General features: G+C 42.9%; 1 protein-coding gene across 2 annotated transcripts in view; it reads left to right on the forward strand.

The window, feature by feature from the left end:
* Nucleotides 1-24,609, forward strand: part of FAM149A (family with sequence similarity 149 member A) — a 76,340-nt gene that overhangs the window by 35,876 nt on the left and 15,855 nt on the right. The window contains exons 1-3 of one of the 2 annotated variants that reach the window (XM_073341862.1): nt 11,074-11,474; nt 14,930-15,037; nt 24,199-24,331. In XM_073341862.1, the coding sequence (XP_073197963.1) occupies nt 11,281-11,474; nt 14,930-15,037; nt 24,199-24,331 (435 nt within the window). In that variant the 5' untranslated portion in view covers nt 11,074-11,280. Of the gene's footprint in view, nt 1-11,073; nt 11,475-14,929; nt 15,038-24,198; nt 24,332-24,609 lie in introns of those variants that run through there. The other variant, XM_073341861.1, reaches the window with a different exon arrangement.

Here is a 24,609-nt window from a genome sequence, read left to right on the forward strand (position 1 = left end):
CTCCTGGGAGTTATAGGGCTTTCTGGACTTGCAAATTTTTAACCGATGGTTAATTCCAGGCTTCTCAGGGCAAATACCCACCATGACAAACCTCCTCTGGAAAGCCATCAAATTTGTTTAGATGCCTGAAGTTCACCATGCCTTTAAATAGCTTAAGCCACTTTTATGACTGCTCCTGATCTAGCACATATGGACCTGTCCCAAGCATTCATAGTGGAGGCCGATGCATCCAGTGTTGTGATTGAGGCTGTACTCATTCAGAGGTGCAGGCTACAGCAAGTGCTGTACCACTGTTCAAACTCCTCCCAAAAACTCACCTCTGCTGAATGGAATTATGAAATATTAGACAAAGAACTGCTTGTGATTAAATCGGCCTTTGAAGAGTGGTGCCATCACCTCAAGGGAGTCTGACACCAGATGCAAGTCTTTTTCTGACCATAATAACCTTGATTAGCCTCATAAGGCTTGACCCTTAAACCAAAGACAGCTCAGGTAGGCATTGTTCTTCCCTTGGTTTGGTTTCATCATTACCTATCGCCCAGGAGCCAGGAATGGGAAAGCCGATGCCTTATTCCAAAAGGGTGAACATTACCAAGAGAATGAGGAGACTAACCAAAAACACCCTATCTCCTAAAAACTCACCATTTCCTTAGTGTTGCAATACATCAAGACCTGATTGACCTAACCCGATCTGCTTTGTGGCGTGATCTGTAAGCCCAGGAGGTGACTGAACAAATGAAAGTCAGAACCAAAATGCAATGATCCACACAGAACACGATCACATAACTCAATGGGCTTATTTACATTCCACCAGGGCGTCCCAGGCCAGAAGTGCGTCATATGTGCCATGATATTCCATTGGTGGGCTATTTTGGCTGCCTTAAGACTTCCTGCATGGCTTTCCATTTCTTCTGGTGACCCCATTTACAAGTTGAAGTCTGGGATTATGTTGATTCTCATGACCTGGGTGCACACACCAAGAGACCCCATGCTAAGCCCATTGGCATTCTCCTTATCTATAACCTGGGCCTCGATCACTCTGGATTTTCAGGAACTCCCTGACTCTGATGGCCACACAGTGGTCTTGACCATTGTGGACTAAGTGAACAAAATGATGCATTTCATCTCCTTTGGCTCCCTGCTCTCTGCTGAAGCAACGGCTCAGCTGCTAGTGGTGTGTGTTAATCCATCATCATGGGCTTCTGGACTGTATTATCTTGGACCAAGGTCAACAGTTTGTCTCATGCTTTTGGCATGAAATGCTCCGGTTACTTTTGCGCTTTTACCTCCTCTATGTACCACTTTCAGACAGATGGGCAGACAGAGAAGGTGGATCAAGTACTAGAGCAATACCGAAGGTGCTTTGTCAACTACCATTCTGATAACTGTTCTCCCTCCTGTCTTATGCTGAATTCTCATACAACGATGCTGACCATGCCTCCCCATTTTTGCAAATTATGGGTTCCACCCAGCTTTGCCGGCAGCCTGCCCAAACCCAGCAGCCACTGGCTGTATCCAATGAATTAAACATATCCAGGAGGAGCTTAAAGACCACCATGAAGACATGAAAAAGGACTACAAGTGGTATGTGGACTATTGATGCCAGGAAGGCCCAGCTCTCCCAGGAGGCCAAATGGTCTGGCCTGCAGCAAAACATTTCTGTATGAACAGGCTGATCTGCAAGCTAGACCACCAGTTACTTGGACCATTCTGGATTTATCATCAAATCAACTCTGTAACCTTCAAATTGCAGCTCCCTCAATCCTTTAAGACATATCATGATTTCAGTGTATCCCTCCTGAAGCCTTATATGGAGGACCCTTTTCCTGACCGGTCCCAACAGCCACCCCCACCAGTCCAGGTCCAAGGGCATGAGGGTAGTCCATACTATCCTGTTCTCTTAAACTGCAGAATGGGAGACTGTACTAGCTTAGTGACTGGGAGGGTTATGATCCTGAAGAGCATTGCTGCTGCCCGTGTCATGCCCTGACCTGGTGAAAAGGTTTCCTCAAGACCAGCTGGATAAAACAGGCCTGAGGCCAACCCCAACGAAGTGGTGAGTATAATGTATTGATCCATGTGACTAGAACCCAGATCTGCAGAGCCTGGGACATGTGATGTTGCCACCAGGAGACCATGCACTACCATATCCAAGGGGCACTATGGAGATTAGGTGCTGCAGGAAGTACCGTCCAGAGTGACAGCAATCTATGACCCTCTGATTGTCCCATACTTGCTATTTAAACGTAGAAGGTACACCAGGAAGTTGTCTGGGCAACTACACAGATTTCTGGCCTGCTGTGACTCCAGACCTCACCTCTTTTCCTGATTTCCAGTCTCCAACCCCTGCTTGACTCTCTCTTCTTCTTGCCTCCTGATTCCAGCCTAACTACCTCTGATCTCTGGCCTCTGACCCTGCCTTGACTCTGACCCTGACTCTTGCTTATTGATCTTGGCTCTAGTGATTATTCTGATCCCTGCTTGCTGACTTCTGCCTTGTAGCCATCCTTGACATGTGGGTTGGCCCAGCTGTGACTGCTAGGCAAGACTGCCTATGCCCTGATCCCTTACAGTCAGACATGATGCTGGCCATGTCACTCCCCTGGGTATGCTGACTGTGAAACTGACCTGTCTTCACTGTGTCAGCCCAGTGAACCATTGACTTGGGGGAACTTTGAGTTTGACCGTGCCAATGACCATACTCTTAGTATTGCCGAAGTGTGGTACCCTACGTCACCCTCCCCACATTGTCCAAATCAAATAAGATTGTTGCTATTGTGATGCTGTCCACCTCAAGCCATTCTTATCTATTCCAATCTCTCTTCTTGAATTTAAAGTACTACTTCCTTTCTGGTCTTCCTGATTGTTTCCCCTTTAGTTTGTCCAAAATTAGATGTGAAAATGATCTGACACCTCTCTCTTATTATGTTCAGTCCCTCTTCACTGGCTTTCTCTTTCTGTAACAAATCCAAGCTCCTTTGAGGCCATGCACAACTCAAGCTATGTCTATACTAGCAGCGCTTTACTGGTCTAGGAATACCGGCACACTTCAGTGACAAAGCACTCCTCACATGGCTACAGCTATATTGGCAAAGGTGTGCTTTGTACCAGTATAGTAAAACCATCCCCTACACGTGAAGCAAGCTACACCAGTAAAAGCACAGATTTGCCAGTGTAACTGTGTCTACGCTACAGATGTCTGTCAGCATAGCTGCGTCAGTCAGTGATCACACCTCTTTACACCCCAATCAACATATATATCTACTGGCGGAAGTCTGTAGCATAGACATAGTCTTAGTTTTTTGCATCTCTCTCCATTTGCATTTATTTTGATGCTCCTCCACCTCCTCTTCACTCTTCCCCTCACCTCTTCATTCAGCTTAAGCCACAGGTCTAACAACCTCCTTCATTTCTTCCTCACATGTTCTTCTCCTCACTTTCTTTTATGTGGCTCCTAAGTCTGGAACTCCTTTCTTGACCTTCTCTGTCATCTCTCCACTCTGTCAAGTCCCTCACATATTGTGAGATCTATAAACCTTACTTTCCCCTGCTAAATAGTGAGGCTGAAGGGAAATAATGAAACTCTCAATGCTATATGCATTAATCCCTAAAATATGAATCATGCGATCTTACTGTAATCACCCTCATTCTCTCTTCCTGTTCTCTCTCCTTCCCCTGTCTGCCCAGGAAGGACTACAGAGGAAAGCAGTCTGGGAATTATAGTGAATCACAAGTTAAATATGAGTCAACAGTGTAGCACTGTTGCAGAAAACGCAAACACCTGGGATGTACATTCTGGGATGTATTAGCAGGATTGTTGTAAGCAAGACACGAGAAGTAATTCTTCCACTCTTCTCCATGCCGATATTGCCTCAACTGGAGTATTGTGTCCAGTTCTGGGTGCCACATTTCAGGAAAGATGTGGACAAATTGGAGAAAGTCCAAAGGAGAGCAACAAAAATGATTAAAGGTCTAGAAAACTTGACCTATGAGGTGAGATTGAAAAAACTGGGTTTGTTTTGTCTGGAGAAGAGAAGACTGAGAGGGAACGTTATAACAGTTTTCAAGTACATAAAAGGTTGTTACAAGGAGATGGGTGAAAAATTGTTCTCTTTAACCTCTAAGGATAGGACAAGAAGCAATGGGTTTAAATTGCAGCAAGGGAGGGTTATTTTGGACATTAGGAAAAACTACCTGTCAGGGTTGTTAAGCACTGGAACAAATTGCCTAGAGAGGTTGTGGAATCTCCATACTTGCATGTTTTTAAGAACAGGTTAGACAAACACCTATCAGGAATGGTCAAGTTATTACGTTCTGCCTTGAGTGCAGGGGTCTGGATTAGATGACCTACTGAGGTCCCTTCCAGTTTTACACTTCTATGATTCTATGTATCTGTACCTGCGCTGGTCAATTTCTTCTTAACTAGATAGTAAGCTTTTCAGGGGAGGGACTGTTTTGTCCCCTCTATAGCACTGCAAACATTTATTGTGTAGATAATAATGTACCGAGCCTAACTTAAGTTTTAAATACAGTTGTGAAGGTTTTGTATTTCTATTGGGACTGTAAATTCAAGTGGCATTCCCATTTGCATTATTTTGATAGTGATTTTGTCCTATATGTCCTTTTAATTTATTTATTTATTTTTAAGTTTTCACAGGGTAGCTTTACAGACAGCCTTTTTTCACTTCCCTTTTCTATCTGTAATTCTCCATATCTTGAACTTCCTCTTTGGCAAACTATAGCATGTATGTTCCAGCCTGCAATAAATCATATTAGAGTCACTAAACATTTTTCTTCTAATATTTTGTTTCCTTTGGCACCCACTTGTTCAGATGATATGATAGTCTATCATTTCCATAATCTTATTCTTCTTATTTATTTCTTGATGTAACAGAGCTGTAATTTTACCATCTTCATTCTAGAAATATATTTTCTTTAGGTCTTTGCAAACCACTATAAAATGCATATTTTAAGGCACAAGATATAATTTAAGAGGGGAGAAAAAAAGGAAGTTGAGGTGACTGCAGTTGTTGTTTGAGGTGTGGAAGCTCGCCACTGATTTCTTCTTATGGTTTCACTTTGTAGCGTAGTTAGTTATCTAACATCTATTATAGTATACTCTCTGAGGATACAGGAGTTTAAACAAGGCATGATATTGCAGTTATCCTACATATGCGGCATCTGCAGTTTCCCTCCCCACCACATTCCCCACACACTAATAGTTATTTCCACAGGATTCTCCCATCAGCAACATTGTATTTGTCCTGCTGCAGAGTATTATTTCCTTGGATGTGCTTGCAGCAGTAGCAGCTTGAAGATGATTAGTCAAAACTAGTTTAATTTACACTACTGTAGCCAGTGCTTCTGGGAAAATATTGCTCAACACTGCATGGGCAAATTCATGTTGATTGTTAATTTTCTTCTGCTGCTTAGTATGCTGTAGTGGAAGAAAAAGAGAAGATTGCATGTGGTTGCCTTGCCCTTTATGGACAGTTAGTGTGCTCCTGAATTCACCTGTAAAGACCTCGTGTTGCCACACCCTATTTCTCTCTAATGTGCTTTGTCACCACTCTAAAGATTGCTTGAAGCACTGTAGTTCCTGATAGGTTTCAGAGTAGCAGCCCTGTTAGTCTGTATTTGCAAAAAGAAAAGGAGTACTAGTGGCACCTTAGAGACTAACCAATTTATTTGAGCATAAGCTTTTGTGAGCTTATGAAAGCTTATGCTCAAATAAATTGGTTAGTCTCTAAGGTGCCACTAGTACTCCTTTTCTTTTTGTAGTTCCTGACATATCCAAGAACCCTAATTTTAAAGATTTTATGCTCCTTTGTTTCCTTTCCTTTGCTCTGAGTATCCATTTCTCTTGGAGATCACCCATACACTTCCATATATTCTCACCATAGAAGTTCCAAGTACTTTTTGTACCCTTCCTCTAATGACCCCAATTCTCTATCACAGCCATACACTTCTGTTAACTCATTTGAAAATGTCAGTAGTCTCTGTTTTCCTGTTTAGAGACCTTCAAGTGCTCCACAACTTTCCCCTAGAAACTTTTACCACACCTCTCTTATAGAGATACCCTGTGTTACTCCATTTCTTTTTAAATGCTTGATGCTTTTTGCACACCACTCAGAAGCCTTCCTGTGCACTTTAAACACATTTTCAGTTTCCTTATATAATTCAACATCCCCTGTGAATATCTCTTCTGCACCCCTCCTGTTTAATATTTCATTTAAGTGCTCCTGCTTTGTAGATGCTCCTCAGTGTTTTCCTGAATCTGTCCATTTGCTAAGATTCCTACATGCTCACAAACCTTCTTTTAGAAACTTTTGAGATATTTACACATTCCCCTAAAGTGTTCCCTTATGTGTTCCCGGACCTATTTCAAAGGTATATATTGTATTGCATTTGTAGCATCTAGAGGGCTCAGTCATAGACCAGGCCCCCATTGGGCGAAGCATTGTACAAACACAAAAGAAGACAGTCCCTGCCTTCAGGAGCTTACAATCTAAAATTCCCTCATGCGCTCCTGACCTCTATGTAAAACACAGCAGTTCTGTACTCTTTTATATAAACCTCTGGTGCTCTCTTGCACCCTTCCTATAGAGAGCCCAGTATTCTCTCCTTCTCTCCCATCCACAGAGTCTTCCATGAGTACTTCAGCACCCTCTGTGCAACTTCTTTGGCATTATGCACTACCATACGCTTCTGCTCTCTCATTTGAGGCCCTATATTCTCCTCTACATCAAGGTGTTGAAACAAAACAGAGTAAAAAGGAACATGGAAGGGTTCTAAGCCCATGAAAGGGTACAGTAGAGCCTACATAGCATGCAGTCTTCATTTTCTCTGAGCCAGCAAAAGGTGCTGTGCACCAACTCCACACAGCTGGGCTTCAGCTGGCATTCAGGACACATACTGAGGGTGGGGATGGAGAGGAAGCAATCACTCTATGCAGAACACTTTACTCCAAGACTGAAGGATATTGAGACAGGAGTTAATGATGCTTCAACCAGCATTGACTTCCACACCAAACTCCTTCCACTTGGAGGGATTGGTAGAAACTCTAATGACAGTACAGGTCATGAAAGGCATGCTGTCGGGTGAGTGGCGAGGAAGCAATGTGGAGGGCCCAGCACATGCAGAGGCCTCAAGACCTATGGGTTCTTTCTCTCTTGTCTTCTTTAAGGCAGGGTGTAGCCCTTAATGACCACTGAATGATATTTAACATCTTATCCCTCCTTGGGAAATTCACTGCACTCCAACCTGTGCAGGTGCTCCATGCCCTGCCTCCCTCTTTGGGTGAGGGGATTTTTGTCCTCCAAGCCGCTGTATAAGTCTCCTGTGCAAAACCCTTTTACTTGAACTCCATGTAGGGGATGAAGATTTGGCCCCCTTTCAGCCACAATTCTGTCCTCTTCCTAGTCCATTCACTAAGTGTTGTAAGATACCATGGTAACCATGTCCTAATTGCTGCTTTCACAATTGCTACCGCTAGTGGAGCTCCACAGGGGAATTATGGCTTTAGTGGTTCCTCCCTTTGTGATCCATCTGACTCAGCTTCCCTGGTTCCCCTCAGTATTTGTGATATCCAAGTAGAGGAAAAAAATAATTAGTTTTACCTGGTGAAAATCGCCCTGTCCACAATATCTCAGGCAACCAAATGGAATTTTTGTCAAATTTTTCCATAAAATTCATCTCTGGACTGACCAAATATGAAAAATGTCAGCCTCAGGGTGTGGTGTTGTGGTTTTTTTTGTTTTGTTTTTTTTAAAAAAAAGACTGTCACCAGCATCTGTAAATTAGGGTCTTATAACTGAAGTGACTTGTCGATAAGAGCTGCTGTATTGTGTTTGAGCATAAGCTTTCGTGAGCTACAGCTCACTTCATCGGATGCATACTGTGGAAAGTTTAGAAGATCTTATTATATACACACAAAGCATGAAAAAATACCTCCTCCCACCCCACTCTCCTGCTGGAAATAGCTTATCTAAAGTGATCACTCTCCTTACAATGTGTATGATCATCAAGTTGGGCCATTTCCAGCACAAATCCCGGTTTTCTCACCCCCCACCCCCACCAGCAACCACATACCACACAACAGAACCACTAACCCAGGAACCTATCCTTGCAACAAAGCCCGTTGCCAACTGTGGCCACATATCTATTCAGGGGACACCATCACAGGGCCTAATAACATCAGCCACACTATCAGAGGCTCGTTCACCTGCACATCCACCAATGTGAGATATGCCATCATGTGCCAGCAATGCCAGCTACGTAAAAGAATCAATGGACACAAATCAGATGTCAAAAATTATAACATTCATAAACCAGCCGGAGAACACTTCAATCTCTCTGGTCACGCAATTACAGACATGAAAGTCGCTATTTTACAACAAAAAAACTTCAAATCCAGACTCCAGCGAGAAACTGCTGAATTGGAATTCATTTGCAAATTGGATACAATTAACTTAGGCTTGAATAGAGACTGGGAGTGGCTTAGTCATTATGCAAGGTAACCTATTTCCCCTTGTTTTTTCCTACCCCCCTCTCCAGACGTTCTTGTTAAACACTGGATTTGTGCTGGAAATGGCCCAACTTGATTATCATACACAATGTAAGGAGAGTGGTCACTTTAGATAAGCTATTACCAGCAGGAGAGTGGGGTGGGAGGAGGTATTGTTTCATGCTTTGTGTGTATATAATAAGATCTTCTAAACTTTCCACAGAATGCATCCGATGAAGTGAGCTGTAGCTCATGAAAGCTTATGCTCAAATAAATTGGTTAGTCTCTAAGGTGCCACAAGTACTCCTTTTCTTTTTGGGAATACAGACTAACACAGCTGTTACACTAACACCACAATACAGGTTTCAGAGTAACACTCTGATAAACAAAGTAGCCACCTAGTGGCAGTATAAAACTACATTATAGTTTAGAACAAAGCAAATATTTCTCATTTATACTTAAAGATGTACAGTTCATAAGTTGCATTTTGTTAATGTCTTTATTCATCATGGCTTACAATTAAAATTATGTTGCAATGTTCTTTTGTGCTTATTGTCTGGATTGTATAATTATTATTATTTAGTGTTGTAGTGGTTCAGAAGAATCTGTAAAGTAAATGTTTTTCAATCTTATATGTGAGGATAACTGTATTAGTAAACATTAGAAATATTTCTGCATACTTTCCTTTTCATTCCTGTCTCTTAAAACAAACCAAAATAAAAAAAATCCTATATCTAAATATTACATTTTCAAGATCTAAATAATATTTTAATATAGCTTAGCAAATTGTTATATATTCCTGCTATTTTAGCAGTTTATTTTTAGCTCCCCTAAGACCTCTCCCTTTCCTGGTAGTGCTTGTTTATGGCGAGTTGTACAGTATTTATCTGAGATGTACATGTTTTGTTGGAACCTGTACACTGGTAGCAGTGGGAAGTGCTCGGGTGTAAATATACACCTTCCCCCATTGCCTGTAGCATGAAAATTAGCTATACTTTAAACTGGGATAGTGAAGGGGGAAACTGGTGTGGATTAATTTATCTGAGATGGCCCTCCTTCTGCCCCCACAGAAGGATTTTGAGGGAGAGGCTGCTAGCCAACTCTTTGCTCTGGATTGACTCATTTTCCCAAATTCATTAACTCCTGCAAAGGAAAGCCAAGGCCTGATGTAGTGTTATCTGGTGCTTCGCCTTTCTCGTGCATCAAACCAAGCATAGAGGAATTGTTTCAGAAACAACTGGGGAAATTCGGGTAGGGGTGGGAGTGTGTGGAATTGTTTAAGGCATATAATTAGTACAGAGAAATTTTTAAATGGTACAGTTTGGAAATACTCAATAGGCTACACCTGCCAGTCCCATGGGCAAGCACAGGAATTTTGTAGTGAATAAACTGCATTAGAAACTCGTTTCTGAAATAAACCTTCATTTAAAGTCAGTTGGTGGAAATCTCCCTTGGAATTTCTTTATTAAATCATGCTTTTGAAATAAAAATTCTCACACTTAGGCAAAGGAGGAATCACCATAATTCCCCAGAGTGACACTAATTATCTTATTTTCTCCATATATTTATGGTTTACTGTGCATTAAGGATGTGCATGCATTCTTGTTGCCTGGACTGATGCTGTAGCTCCCTCCAACTCCTATGCCTGGTACTATTTTCTGAACAAGAGTATTTTTAACTCCTGTTTGTAGCAATTGTCCCTACCTCTGTTGTTTTTTGTTTTGTTCTTGCATTTTTCCCTTCCACATAAGGTGGGCCAGATTCCACCACTAGGATTCATTGAGTAGTATCTTTCTTTTTGAGTCACCCTGTCATTCAGTAGGGTTATGAGGACAGTAAAGTGCTACTCGATGCTGGCTGAATCTGGATTCTGGTGAGTAGTCCATCAGCAGCCTTGTCCTGAAAATCCTGTGAAGAAGGGGCAGAAGGAAGACAATGGACTTGACCTGCACAGGTGTATGTGAACCACTGGTTTCCTTTCTTAAAACTCACAGTTTAATTGGTCATTGTGTGTGAGATCTTCCTGCTTGTAGGTGGGATGGGAAAGGGGGGTGGGGTGGGTGGAAGGACTTGGCCTGCGTACCTTACGATGGTGGGTATGGCTTTTCCTATTGGCTCAGAGGAGGGTGGGGAACTGCCAGTGCTGCAGCACCCCTTGGCTTGAAGTGGTTTCCATTATATACAGGGTTAACAGTTTGGTTCAATAGCTCTCAGCACCCCCCCCCCCCCATACAAATTACTCCAGCCTGCCTGGGGGATGGGTAGGGCTTTGTTGGGTTTAGGGGGCATTGGCATTAGGGCATTAAGGCTCTTGTTCCTGGAAGGGGGAGAATAATTGGTAGGAGGGAAGGGGCCTGTGTGTGGGGTGGGGTGTGATGGTGATGGGGTAGTGGTCAGGGCTCTCCCTACCGCGTGAGAAAAGAGGGCAGGGTCTGGCAGCTGGATGGGTCGGTGGGGCGGGAGGTGGGGGCTGTTCGGGCAGTGGAGGAGGCTGGCTCGAGTGGGGTTTCCGGGCGCGTGGGCCCGCGCGGCGCAGTGTCTGCCCAGGGGAGAGCTGCGCCCTGGGCAGAAGGAGCCGCCCAGCCCCGCTTACTGCAGCTGTCGTGGAATTCCGCTCCCCGCCACCTGCGGCCCTCGGGAAGGGGCGCTCAGAGCCCGCAGCGAGCGGAGGGTGAAGCTCCAGCGTCTCCGGAGCAGCCCGACCCCGCAGACCCCTTTGCCACCCCCTCCCGGCCGCCCCCGGCCTCTCTCCCGACGGGAGATGGAGGGTCACAATGAGAAATGACAGGGGGGCGCCGCTTGCGGCCGCCAGGACAGGAAGGGACCCTGCTGGGCTGCTGCGAGCCCGGGCGCCGCTCTTCTCTGCGCCTTTCATGCGCGTGGCTAGCGGGGTGCGGCGCCCCTGCCCCCCGCCCGTGACTTCCGACCCGCCGCGGCCTGCCCGTGATCCAGAGCTGGTGGTCGTAGGGTAAGGCTGGAAAACACGGGGGGCTGCGGGCGCGCCTCGGGGCACCCTCCCTGCGGAGACTCCGGCCTCAGCCTCCGCGCGTGTGCAAGCGGAGGTCGGAATTCCCTGGGGCAGGGCGTGGGCAGGGCTGTGTTACACGTGTCCAGTGTGTGTGTATATCTGTATACAGCCTATTACGAATAGGGTACGTGAATGGTGTATAAAATACATGGTGGGGTGGCAGCAAGATGTATTGGTGTAAATTTGGCATGACTGTATTACCGACAACGAGTCATCTCAAAGAGTCACCGGTAAAACCTTGAAAGCATACCATCAAGTGTTTTTCCTGGCGAAAAAGCCCGTTTTAGAGCACTTGCATTTTTTTTTATTATTGTTACTTTTTCATACCTCAGCCTGTAGCTCCATGCTCTCCCAGTGCCAGGAGAACAACTCACACAGACCTCTGAGGGAGCAAGAAAATCTCTTACATTAAAAATTCTGTACAAATAGATTTTGTTTATACATACAAATGTCATGATTTCCAGGTCAGTATCTCAGCGCCTTTTGGGAATCTCTCTTTTTGCAAAGTATGAGGTTCTTTTTCTAGCATTCAGGAGGCACAAGATATCTGACCATGAATACCATCGCCATTGTAGACTGACTGTTGTCCAACTGGCGCTTCAGGTCATTTTAAGCATAGGCATGTGAGGTGTGAGTTTCACATCTCGGAAGAGAAAAAAGGAAACATTTCTGTGGCCAGTGGATTTAATTAAAATAATGGTGTCTGTTTTGAAGCTGTTCAGAAGTTTGGAATTTAGAATTCTCTGGGGAGATAGATTAAAGAGCAGAGTGCAGCTGAGGCAGTCAAAGGTTCATGATAGATGCAGGATTAAATAGGAGGAGTGTACATGTATGTAATAATTTTTATGTCTGATTAGTGATTTGATTCTGTATTTGACCCTTGTTCTTTAGAAATAAACAAATATGTCCAATTGAAATCAGTGGAAGGCCCACATTTGGAACAAGGGTAGAATATAGCTCAAAGTGACTGTTCTTATTTTAATTTAAGGCTTTAGTTGCTCCTGTCATTCTTAACAGAACTCTTCTCATAACCATAGACAGTGGCTTTATGCATTATATTAAATCCCAGTCAACATTAAGACAAATTGGAAAATAGTATGGCCGATCATATAATCTTTACATGGGTATTACTTAAGGTAGGAATTATACATCTCAGAAAAGGTTGCAGGACTGAGCCTGTATATTGTGTTTACAAATGCGTGTATTTCTTCTAAAGAGATTTTAGTTTTTTTTCTGAGCAAGGTGATTTCTCTAAAGAAAACTATATTGTAATATTACATGCAGTGTTAGTTATCCAAGAAAAATGTCTAAGAAATATCTGCATCAAAATAGAACACAGTTGTCCCATCACGCTACCATTCAAATAGTGCTTTGAACCCTCTCCTGTCTGTGCAAAATATTGTATGTGTGTTCTGAATATATATATTTATACTTCATAAATTGCTATATAATGATTTAACAACAATACTATGTTGAATAGAAATTGTGTGTTCAAATTTAACTAAAAGTAAGTATTAAAATTAAGATGTTATCTGAGATTATATTAATATGGCAATATTGGAAAAAATTACTGTTGTATTTTATGGGGTTTTTGGAGAGAGATGAGGTTATATTACTGTGTGTGATCTAAGGATGAGAGGGGTTTTTTGGAGTATTTCTGATTTTATTGTCTGCTGGCTGAGGTAAATTGTTTCATGAATTTAACTATTTAAGGCTGCTAGCTGGCAGAGTAATGTTATTTGTATATTAGTATTAAGGTCGCTGAGTGATTGTTATAAGTTTAATGATTGTCAGGGTACTCTTGTCAGAGTTGTTATACGTGAGTTCTCAGTGTTGTATGTTCTAAAGGGATCAGTTTAATTTATCAATTGTACAACTGAGTTAGATTATAGCCATTTAGGATTGTAAACCAACAACTACTCCAGTTAAAAAATACTAACTTTTCTCTCCACACTAAGATATTGTTGTAGAAATAGCAATAAAGCAACAGTATAGTTTTCCTCATCTGTGTATTTTAAAATATGTAGTTTAAGGTTTATAGACTCTTTAAGTTATTGAGGGTGGCGACATAGAACTACATTTTATAAATAGCAATCAAAATGAGTCAGAAGATCAGTACTAACATTTGTTACATTGGAAAGGGCAGAGTAATGAAAAATGTTATGGCCTATTCCCTAATGCAAAAGTCATGGTGCTTTTTGCAGCTCATGAAAATTTTGATATGTGCATGTTTCTTGATATTTAACTAGCATTTCAGATTTCCTAATGAAAATGTTAAGTTGACTGTTTAAAGACTCTTTGAAAAGGTCCTTTTCCACTTAGTAGCATATTTGTAATTTATCTTCCTGCAGACTTTACAGGCAGTGAAACCAGCTGCAGGTTAATGATTGAACAACAAAATTTATTTAACTAAGTACTGTCTGAACAATTACTGTTTTGTGCTTTTGAAGTACCTCTGGTGACGGGAGGGAATACTGCATGAGTGTTTTTCCTGTGGTTTCTGCATGGCAAAATGCAGGGTAAAGAAATGCTTGAAGAATAACATGTAGATTTCTGTAAAGATTCATACCACTCTTAACATAAGCCTTCAATTCCATTAAAACTACACTCACATTTTATTCCTCAGGAAAGCTCTTGTAAATTGACTTACTGTATCTTAAAATTGTTTGAGCAAACATTTTTGTTAATTAACACTTTTAAGGAGTTGGCCGAGACGGAAATTCAAGTCATTGTTCAGAATACTGAATATAGAATAGTCCAGATACTTTTCAGCCAGTGTTCCTGTCTAGTGGTGAGAGGTGCAATCATACAGTCGTTGGTCCAGATCCTGCAAATAAGCTGTTGGAGTCTGTAAAGAAAAATAGGTTGCAGGAGATGGAAAATAATACTTTTTTTTCCTATAAATGGACCAAATGCAAAGCTAATTTATTTTATTTTTTTCATTGCTATCTTGGCACCCAATCCTCCAGACCTTTAAACAAATAATCCCATTGACTGATGACTGTGTGCAAAAGGTTTGTGGGATCTCCCCTCCGATCCCTGATTGTAGTACTAGTTCCTAGGCAAAAGCCTTCTTATTTGTCAGTTTGGGAGCAAATACATTCTGTCTTACAGTGCTGTACTACTACTCTCACCATAAGTGCACATTCTTGAGTGTTGTACAGGAATCCAGAGCTATCTTCTTTTACTTGTGACTGGAATTTACAGTATCAATTGCAGTGTGAAAATCATTTGCTCCGAACCTCTCTTAAATCTGCTCTGCTCTTTTCATTTGGCTATACAGTAGTATGCTGTATGAGTAGTTAGTTTCTACTTTCTGTTTTTGATTGTGAGACATGAGTTATGATTATGTACAGACTATAGAAATGAATATTGTTTTCTTGTGGTGTTTTCAGAAAGGGGTTGTCCAAAGGATCTACAGATCATTGTTTCCCAGGGAAGAGTGGAGATCTTCCAGCAATTTTTAGGAGAAATGTACAGGACGCCATTGACAATTTTACCTGGTATGCATTAACATTTGAAATAGTACTTATTAATAATAGAACAATGGTCTAAGTATGGTAATATAATCCATTATAATTAAATATTACAATGTGTCTACAGCAAATCTGGATGATTAACAGGTTGTTTTATTATTTTGGAAAAAAGTGGCTACATTTAATATTATGCTTTTATACAAATGTAGTGCAGTTTCTTTCCACTGAAGTATATTCTCTAACATAGTTAAAATGAATATCATCAATCATTTTTAGGTAAGCTTTTCCTGCAGGAGTATTGGGTCAAGAAACATCATCTTTTAATTCAAGTGATTATTTTCAGAATAGCTCTTGGATTTCATTGGTCATTTCCAGGTCATTTTCATGGATGACAGGTGTTAAGTGAGGACTTCAACTTTCCAAATAAACATTATGCCATGCAAGGGAAGCAGCAGTTTAACTAGCTGAGATAGCAAGTAAATTCAACTTTTTATGTATTAGTCTGCTTAACTTAAAGTTTGTCTTTGCCGCGTTTCAGGCAGATAACATTTGCTTTTGGTCTGCATTTTCTCCAGTGTACTTAATATTTTGTACAACCATGATTCTTTCCTTCTCAGAGTTTATTTTTCCTTTCCTCTCCTCTGCCCCCACTTGCTGAGTAATATAATCCCACATTCTTCTTTTTTTATAAAACTATTATTATTGTATCTGAATGCATTTAATCTAGGAACAGAAACACACAGGCTCTGTACTGCACAAAATACAAATAACCTTTGTTAATCAGATCGTCTGTAAATATCTCTGGGTTTGAACTACACTACTGGGCTCCAGGGCGCCACAACCTCAGAGCAAAATGAAGAGGCACCTGCCAGCATGGAGAGCCCAGGTTCAAACTTCAGAGTTCAGTGACGAGAAAGCTGTTTTTGTAGATCAGCTAACTTTAAAGAGGCCTCATTCCAACTACCACTGTCTAGACCAGTGGTTCCCAAACTTGTTCCGCCGCTTGTGCAGGGAAAGCCCCTGGCGGGCCGCGCCGATTTGTTTACCTGCCGCGTCTGCAGGTTCAGCCGATCGCGGCTGTCAGTGGCCGCGGTTCACTGCTCCAGGCCAATGGGAGCTACTGGAAGCAGCGTGGGCTGAGGGATGTGCTGGCCGCTGCTTCCAGCAGCTCCCATTGGCCTGGAGCAGCGAACCGCGGCCACTGGGAGCCGCGATTGGCCGAACCTGCAGATGCGGCAGGTAAACAAACTGGCGTGGCCTGCCAGGGGCTTTCCCTGCACAAGCAGCGGAACAAGTTTGGGAACCACTGGCCTAGACATTGGTTGGTCTGCAAAGATGGTTGCCTAGATCTTCACTGCATTCCGGTGTTGGAGGATCTGGAGTACAGCCATATAAAAGCCGCCTGACAAACTAAAAACCCATAACTGAAAGTTTGGAATGGGTCCTGTGATGTTTCACTCCATATTCTTTATGAAAATATGATTATGATATGAATATGACATAACTGAGGAATACTTTATGGAAGATAGGTCTGTAAGGTGTCATTGGAAAGGTTATGATTTACTGAATGTGATTATCCAATTTGTATGCCTGTATTATTTCTGTATCTGAAGTTAGGAATATTGGAGATGTATCTGTATTTCAACTTTGCTACTTTGGGTGATGCCCATTGCTAACACTTCAGGTACAACAATGGAAAAGCCAGAGAGGGCTGAAGACCCATCAGCGAGGACGATGGACTGTGAAAAGGCTTGGCCTTCCTGTGGACAATCCACACTGCAACTGACTCATGGACGCTGTAATACTACAGAGTCAGGTGATCTTGTCACCTGATACTAAACATTACCTGGAACTTCTTGTAACTTTCCATTGGAAGGGAAGGGAGGTCAGTTTGGGAAACAAAGGATTCCCACCTTATGTAAATGCTACTTAAGGGTGGGGAGGAAGGCAAACAAGACTGCCGCTCTCCATGGTCTATCTGCCCAAGAAGAAAGACTGCTAAAGCCACCTGAAGGGAAGGCAAGGGGGGAGTCCAGGCTGAGACAGAGATCCAGTCTGAAAAGGAATATAACTGGAACTCTGAACCACAGAAACATTGCAACCTGCCTAAAATAACATTTAGGGTGATTAATTTACATTTTGTAACCTTTTTCTTAAGTATATTGAGCGTAGCTTGTGTACTTTGTTTTATTTGCTCAGTAATCTGCTTTGTTCTGTTATCTCTTATATTCACTTAAAATTCACCTTTTCTAGTTAATAAACTTATTTCTTGTTTATAATATAACCCAGTTTATGTAATTGCTAACTGGGTGGGGAGGGGCAAGAAGTTGTTCATATGTCCCTCCACATTGAGGGAGGGGGCGAATTTCATAAAACCTTTCGGTTTGTACCTCTTAAAGGGAGTGGGCAGCAGAATGGATCTCTGTCTGTCTATGCAGCTGGGTGTGGCCCTGCCTGTGTGCTTGACTGGAAGAGGCTTGTGAGCTTAGCCCGGTAAGGCCAGGTAAAGGGGACCCCAGGCTGGCAGAATAAGCTGACTTGGTGGCATCTCAGCACATCAGGTGACACCCCAAAGGGCCCAGACCTGTCACAGTGTTGTAAGCAGCAGGATAGTGTGCACAGCTTATTGCCCTGAAACACTGGTGGTGATTTTAAGTGAATTTTAAGTGTGGTGACTAGAGAACAGACAAAGTGGTTACTGGTTTGTTATTTTCTGTTTGCTTATTTCTGGCAAGAGAAAAAGGGACAGGAAAAAACAGCAAAATGAGTGAAAGTGAAGCTACCAAAAAGTTGGAGCTCTGCAGATTTCAGATAGTGGCAAATGAGAAAGAGCATAAAAGACGTATGGAATTACAAGAAGCATAAAATGCCAGGGAGAAAGCAGCCCACGAGAGGGCCATGGAAGCCCAGAAGCAAGCCCTGGAATTGAAAGACAAAGAAATTGAGGCCCAGAAAGCAGCCCACCAGAGGGCCATGGAATTGAGGCAGCTCGAGGCTGACAGGGAAAGGGAAGCTCAGAATCATGAACTGGCTGTAATGGAATGGAGGAGACAAAACCCCACACCAGAGGGCGCCACCTCTCCAAAAATCCACAAGTGGAAGTGGTTGTGTCCACTATATAGCGAATCTGGTGATCCTGCTGAATATTTCATCACCTTTGAGAGGCTGTGTATGCGCCATGTGATTCCTGACGATCCAAAGATGACCATTTTGGTTGCAAAATTGACTGGGAGAGCTCTGGACATATTCAAAAATTCTGCTGCCTGAAATCTCATATTCAATAAGATGTCCATGGGTGATGCTTCCAATTGTGGTAAATTTAAGGATTCGGTTTTGAACAGTTTCAGATTACACCTGAAATGTATAGAGTAAAATTTAGAAGCTTTAAGAGAGGGTCTGGATTAAGTAATGTGGCTTATGTGAACCAAAATGAGAGATTTACTGGATAAGTGGGTGAGGGGAAAAGATACTTATACAAGTTTTGAAGGAATGTATGATTTGGTTGGTCAGGAACAGTTCCTGAATATGTCTAGTGTTAATGTAAAACAGTGTTTAAGGGATAAAAAGATGGAAACTGTTGATGAACTTGCAGTTTATGCTGATAAATTGGAGCAATCTGAAGCACCTAGTGGAATAAATCACAGGCAGAGGAGTTTAATTTTGGTGGGAAGCAAAGTCCTTGTTTTACCCCAGGAAGGAGGGTGGATGGGAGGCTGGACACTCACTTCCCCAAGTTCACTTCTGCAGTCCTTGTCCCAAATCTCCTGTGAAAGCAGAAGAGCCCAGCAGGTGCTATCGTAATTCCACTGAGCACCTGAAGAATATATGCCTTCTGCTGAGTGGGAACAGGCAGCAGGCAACTCATGGAAATGCTGCTACCCAGAGCACAGAGGCACCTCAGGCAGTTGCCACTTATCACACAGGATTTGTAAAGGTTGCCACTGCACAGCCAGGCAGTAAGCACATGAAGGCTGTCAAAGTAATTGGCAGAGAACTCCCTGCATGGAGAGATACTGGTACAGAAATCTCTGTGGTCAGGAGAGACCTGGTTCAGGAGAAAGACATACTGCCAGGACAAATGGCAGAGCTTTTGTTGGTATGGGGTCACAAAATCTTTGTGCCTTTGGCTAAAGTGCACATGGAAACTGAGATTTGAAAGCTGAATTAACCATGGCTGCGGTTGCTCAAAATCCTACCCAGATTCTTCTGGGAAATTACTTTTTCAATGTGGCTAGGGCTATGCAGGGGTCTGTCAACAGCAAGGAGAAATCTTGTGCTGAAGCCCCAGTGGAAAGGAGCAAAGCTACAGAAACTGCTGAGGAAATGAGAGAATGTCTCCTTAATTCCTCTACTGCCCTGCAAAGCAATTTGCTACCAAAGGTGGGAGTGGGTAAAACCAGCTCCTGTCCTGTTGCTATCCCCTCGGGTGATGGGAGTGTTTTGTCTGATAGTAGGGAGTGTGTCGAGGTTGCTGGCTGCCAGGAATTGGCAGTTAAGCACGAAACAGAACTCACTGTAAAATTCATAGGAAAATGTGTCCTAGAAGAAAGCCCAGAGAAAGGGGGTGAAATCCTGGAGACTGCTGCAGTGGTTAAGGTATCCTTGGGCCCTGTAACTGGAGGCAAACCCAATTACCAGTGAAGGCTGTTAGCTCTGAGCCCACAGCTGAACAGAGGGCAGATGCCGCCCTGAGGACACAGAGGTGTGTTCCTTGGGAGAGAAGGGACAAGGAAAGGAGTTAAGAAGGAATGTGGGGGAGTACATGAGTGTCCCCCTACTTATTACAGGGAAGGGTAACACGAGAAATTTGCTGGATCTGCATCTGCACTCCCAGGCACATCACCTGTGGCCAGCACTATTGCAAAATGTTTTTTTTCCTGTTGTGCCTGTGAAAACCAACTCCCTCCCTTTAAGGTGGAGGGGGGGACGGTATTCTTCCAGGCATTCTGGTGTCAGTGGATATGCAAATGAACCATCTCATGCAGAGACCGCCACTTCCCAGGCAGGTAAACCCCTCCCCACAGCTAAGCATCAGACACTGAGTGATGGGGTCTGGCAACGCAAAGGAACCCCGGGGATGTGTGTGTAGGAGTGGATTCTTCCAATGGGATTAACCCTAGCGAGGAAATGCTACTCCACAGGGGGTGGGCCAGTAACATACAAGGTCTCCATACACCCTTTCCGTACCAAAACTCCAAAGACATACCTAAACTAAGAACCTTTACTGAGGGGATGAGAAATACAGTAAATGTTAAACAAACTGATTTGTTTAGACAGAGGATGTGGTATGATGATCTTACTTGGAAGCGCCTCTCTGTCAAGAATTTGCTGGTAATTTTATGTCTCTTACTACACACACTTTGGGTCAAGACAAAGAATTTGATACTGGTGGTAAATACTTCAAAATGTGTAACATGCATGATTGTTGGAAGAATCTTTGGTACGGACTGGGAGTGGTAACAAGAAAGTCCTTTAACAGTGCTGCTTCTGAGCTAGTACCTGTAAACAGGCTTAGAGCTGGACACACCAGAAAAAGCACAACTAATCTAGACTGCTGTGTGAAAGGGGAAACTGAGGCCCACCACCTCATGGTATTGGTGGCTAAATGCCAAGACACCTACACTTTAAAAGATATTGATATCTGCATTATGTTCACAATACTACACACCAAAATGTTTTCAGGCAACCTGAGACCAGAAACTCAGGACTTTGCAAAAGCACCTGTGGATAATGTTACAATGTTTTGATAACTCTTGGCGATTGTATAACCAAAGCCAAAAAAGGGATTTTAGGCATACTGCCTCCGTATTGGTCGATGATCAAACCTCTGGCAGTAATCTCGAAGGGAAGGTGTGATGTTTCACTCCATATTCTTTATGAAAATATGCTTATGATATGGGAATAACAGCTGAGAAATACTTTATGCAGGATGGGTCTTGTGAGGTGTCATTGGAAAGGTTATGATTTACTGAATGTGATTATCCAATTTGTATGCCTGTATCATTTCTGTATCTGAAGTTAGGAATATTGACTTTGTATTTCAACTATGCTACTTTGGGTGACGCCCACTGCTAACACTTCAGGTACAACAATGGAAAAGCCAGACAGGGTTCATGGCCCATCAGTGAGGACAATGGACTGTCAAAAGGTTTGGCCTTCCTGTGGACAGTCCATACTGCCACTGACTCAAGTTGTGCATATCTCCCTCCCCATTGAGGGAGAGGGCGAATTTCATAAAACCTTTGGGTTTGTACCCCTTAAAGAGAGTGGGCACCAGAATGGATCTCTGTCTGTCTATGCAGCTGGGTGTGGGCTCTGCCTGTGTGCTTGACTGGAAGAGGCTTGTGAGCCTAGGCCCAGCAAGGCCAGGTAAAGGGGACCCAGGCTGGAAGAATAGGCTGACTCAGTGACACCCCAGCACATCAGGTGACACCTCAAAGGGCGCAAACCATCACAAGCCCACTCTCTGTATGTGTAAAGTATAATAAGTAGCAGTAAATATAATAAAGCAATACTAATTGAAACTTTTGTAGTTTTAAACACTTTACTGTAAGAAATAATGCAAATTGAGCCTATCAATTTCTAATAGATTTCAAAAAGTTTACTTGTTGTGACAGACCCAGACCAGTGGGGTACAGGAGTCTGGTAAAAGGCAAATATACTGGCCACTGGATGAATAGTTTTCTGTTCCCTGAGTGACCAGAGCAGGGACTGTCCTAGAGCAATCAGGAACCTGCTAGAACCAATTAAGATCGGTAAGCTAATTAAGACACCTGAAGCCAATTAAGAACATACTAGAATCAGTTATGGCAGGCAGACTAATCAGGATACCTGGTTTAAAAAGGACCTCCCATCAGTTAGTGGAGGGCGAGCAAGGTGTGAGAAGATGTTCTGCTGGAGGACTGAGAAGTACAAGCATGATCAGGCTTCAGGAGAAAGATCCTGCAGTGAGGATAAAGAAGGTTCTGGGGGGTGGACATGGGGAAGTAGCCCAGGGAGTTGTAGCTATAGCTGTCACGCAGCTGATACAGGAGGCATAGACAGCTACTATCCACAGGGCCCTGGGCTGGAGCCCGGTGTAGAGGGCGGGCCTGGGTTGCCTCTATCCCTCCAACTGCTGATCGGACACAGGAGGAGTTGATCTGGTCTGTGAGCAACACCAAAAGGGAAGTTCTAATTTGGAAAGGGATCTGGCCTGTCCTCGACCCACTAGGTGGGTCAACAGAGACTGCAGAGATTGTTCTCCATTTCCCCCATGCTGGCCAGTGATGAGGTTAGCTGAGTGAACAGCAGGTTTGAGCCTCTAGCAGAAGAGGCCAAACTGAGGGCTGCCGTGAACCTCTGAGGTGGGCAAATCTGCCAAAAAGTGGAGAACCCACCAAGGCAGAGGGGGAACTTTGTCACACTGTCTATAACTTGTACGATTTTGGCTTCACTGTCTTTAACTGTGCAGGAGGGACCATGTTATTCTTTCAGCACCTTTCACATATTGAGTATGTATGCATGTGCATGGTCGCATGTGTAAAGTAAATCCCTATACACATGTTCAGGGTGTCCTGGTAATAGTTAAAATGATAATCATCCAGCAGTGTAATGTGGTAGAAAAGTTAACCTATCAATCGGGCCCTACCAAATTTGCAGCCATGAAAAACTTGTCACGGACCATGAAATCTGGTCTCCCACTGTGAAATTTGGTCTTTTGTGTGCTTTTACCTGATACTGTGCAGATTTCACAGGGGAGACCGTAGTTTCTCAAACGGGGGGTCCTGATCCAAAATGGAGTTGCAGGGGGTTAAAGGATTATTTTAGGGGTGGGTGTGGTATTGCTACCCTTACTTCTGTGCTGTCTTCAGAGCTGGGTGACTGGAGAGTGGCAGCTGCTGACTGCGGGGCCAGCTCTGCAACAGCAAAGATGGCAATACTATACCATGCTATCCTTACTTCTGCACTGCTGCAGGAGGCGACTCTGCCTCCAGAGCTGGGCTTGTGGTCAGCAGCCATCTCTCTCCAGCTGCCCAGCTCTGAAGGCAGCGCTGCAGCCAGGAGCAGTGCAAAAGTAAGGGCAGCAGTACTGCAACCCCCCGGCCACTTCTTTTTGGGTCAGGACCCGTAAAATTACAAGACTGTGAAATTTTAGATTTTAATAGCTGAAATCATGAAATTAGCCATTTTTAAAATCGTATGACCGTGAATTTGACCAAAATGGATCGTGAATTTGGTAGGGCCCTACCTATCAGCCTTTGGATGATAGGTATGATTGCAGCATACACCCATCCCGCTCTACCTAAAAGCCTATACCCCTCTCATTACCCTTATTTAACAGATGGATTTCACAGCATGTTCTGAAAGTCATGTGTGTCTGTCATAAACATGAAGGGAAGGCTAACCAGCTTTAAATCCCTCCTGGCCAGAGGAAAAACCCTTTCACCTGTAAAGGGTTAAGAAGCTAAAGATAACCTCGCTGGCACGTGACCAAAATGACCAATGAGGAGACATTGATAAAGGGTTAATAAGCAATTTAGTTAGATATGCGTTAGATTCTGTTTTGTTTAAATGGCTGATAAAATAAGCTGTGCTGAATGGAATGTATATTCCTGTTTTTGTGTCTTTTTGTAACTTAAGGTTTAGCCTAGAGGGATTCTCTATGTTTTGAATCTGATTACCCTGTAAGGTATTTACCATCCTGATTTTACATAGCTGATTCTTTTACTTTTTCTGTAATTAAAATTCTTTTTTTAAGAACCTGATTGTTTTTTCATTGTTCTTCAGATCCAAGGGTTTGGGTCTGTGTTCCCTTATGCATATTGATGAGGATTTTTATCAAGCCTTCTTCAGGAAAGGAGGTGTAGTGCTTGGGGAGATTATGGGGGGGAAAGACGTTTCCAAGTGGGCTCTTTCCCGGTTATATTTGTTAGACGCTTGGTGGTGGCAGCAATAAAGTCCAGGGACAAAAGGAAAAGTAGTTTGTACCTTGGGGAAGTTTTAACATAAGCTGGTAAAAATAAGCTTAGGGGTTTTTTCATGCAGGTCCCCACATCTGTACCCTAGAGTTCAGAGTGGGGAAGGAACCTTGACAGTGTCACACACAGGCATACATCACTACCATATATATGGTATATGTGCAATGTTACTTTTAGTATGTTTGTGTAAAATACATTTGATTCTTATTACTTTGTTTCTTTCCACAGTGAAACTGTTTCATCACTGTCTTCTAGCAGTCCTATAACACCAACAGACTTGAATAATTCTTGGTCTGGAATACAAAGCTATACTACAGGGTTGTCCACTGAAAGAAGCTCAATTTACTCTTGGAGGGATGATGTATGTCACAAATTTTTATTAATAGTACTTTTTGTCTAATTTACTGATGAAAGATTAAACTGTTTTACAGAAAACTAAGGTTTTGAATCAACGTACAGCACATGACTTGTAATCGAAAAGTTACTTTTTTTCCAGTGCAGGACAGCTGCTATAGCAGTAAAGAAAACCAAATTAGTAACAAGGTCATTTGTTAACTCAGTTGTGTCTCCAGTGACTACTACTAATAATGTCTTATATTTGGTATGGTTCTCATTTTAAATATGTTTAGCTGTATTTCC

This window comes from Lepidochelys kempii, chromosome 4 (assembly GCF_965140265.1).
Source record: "Lepidochelys kempii isolate rLepKem1 chromosome 4, rLepKem1.hap2, whole genome shotgun sequence".
Taxonomy (NCBI): Eukaryota; Metazoa; Chordata; order Testudines; family Cheloniidae; genus Lepidochelys; species Lepidochelys kempii.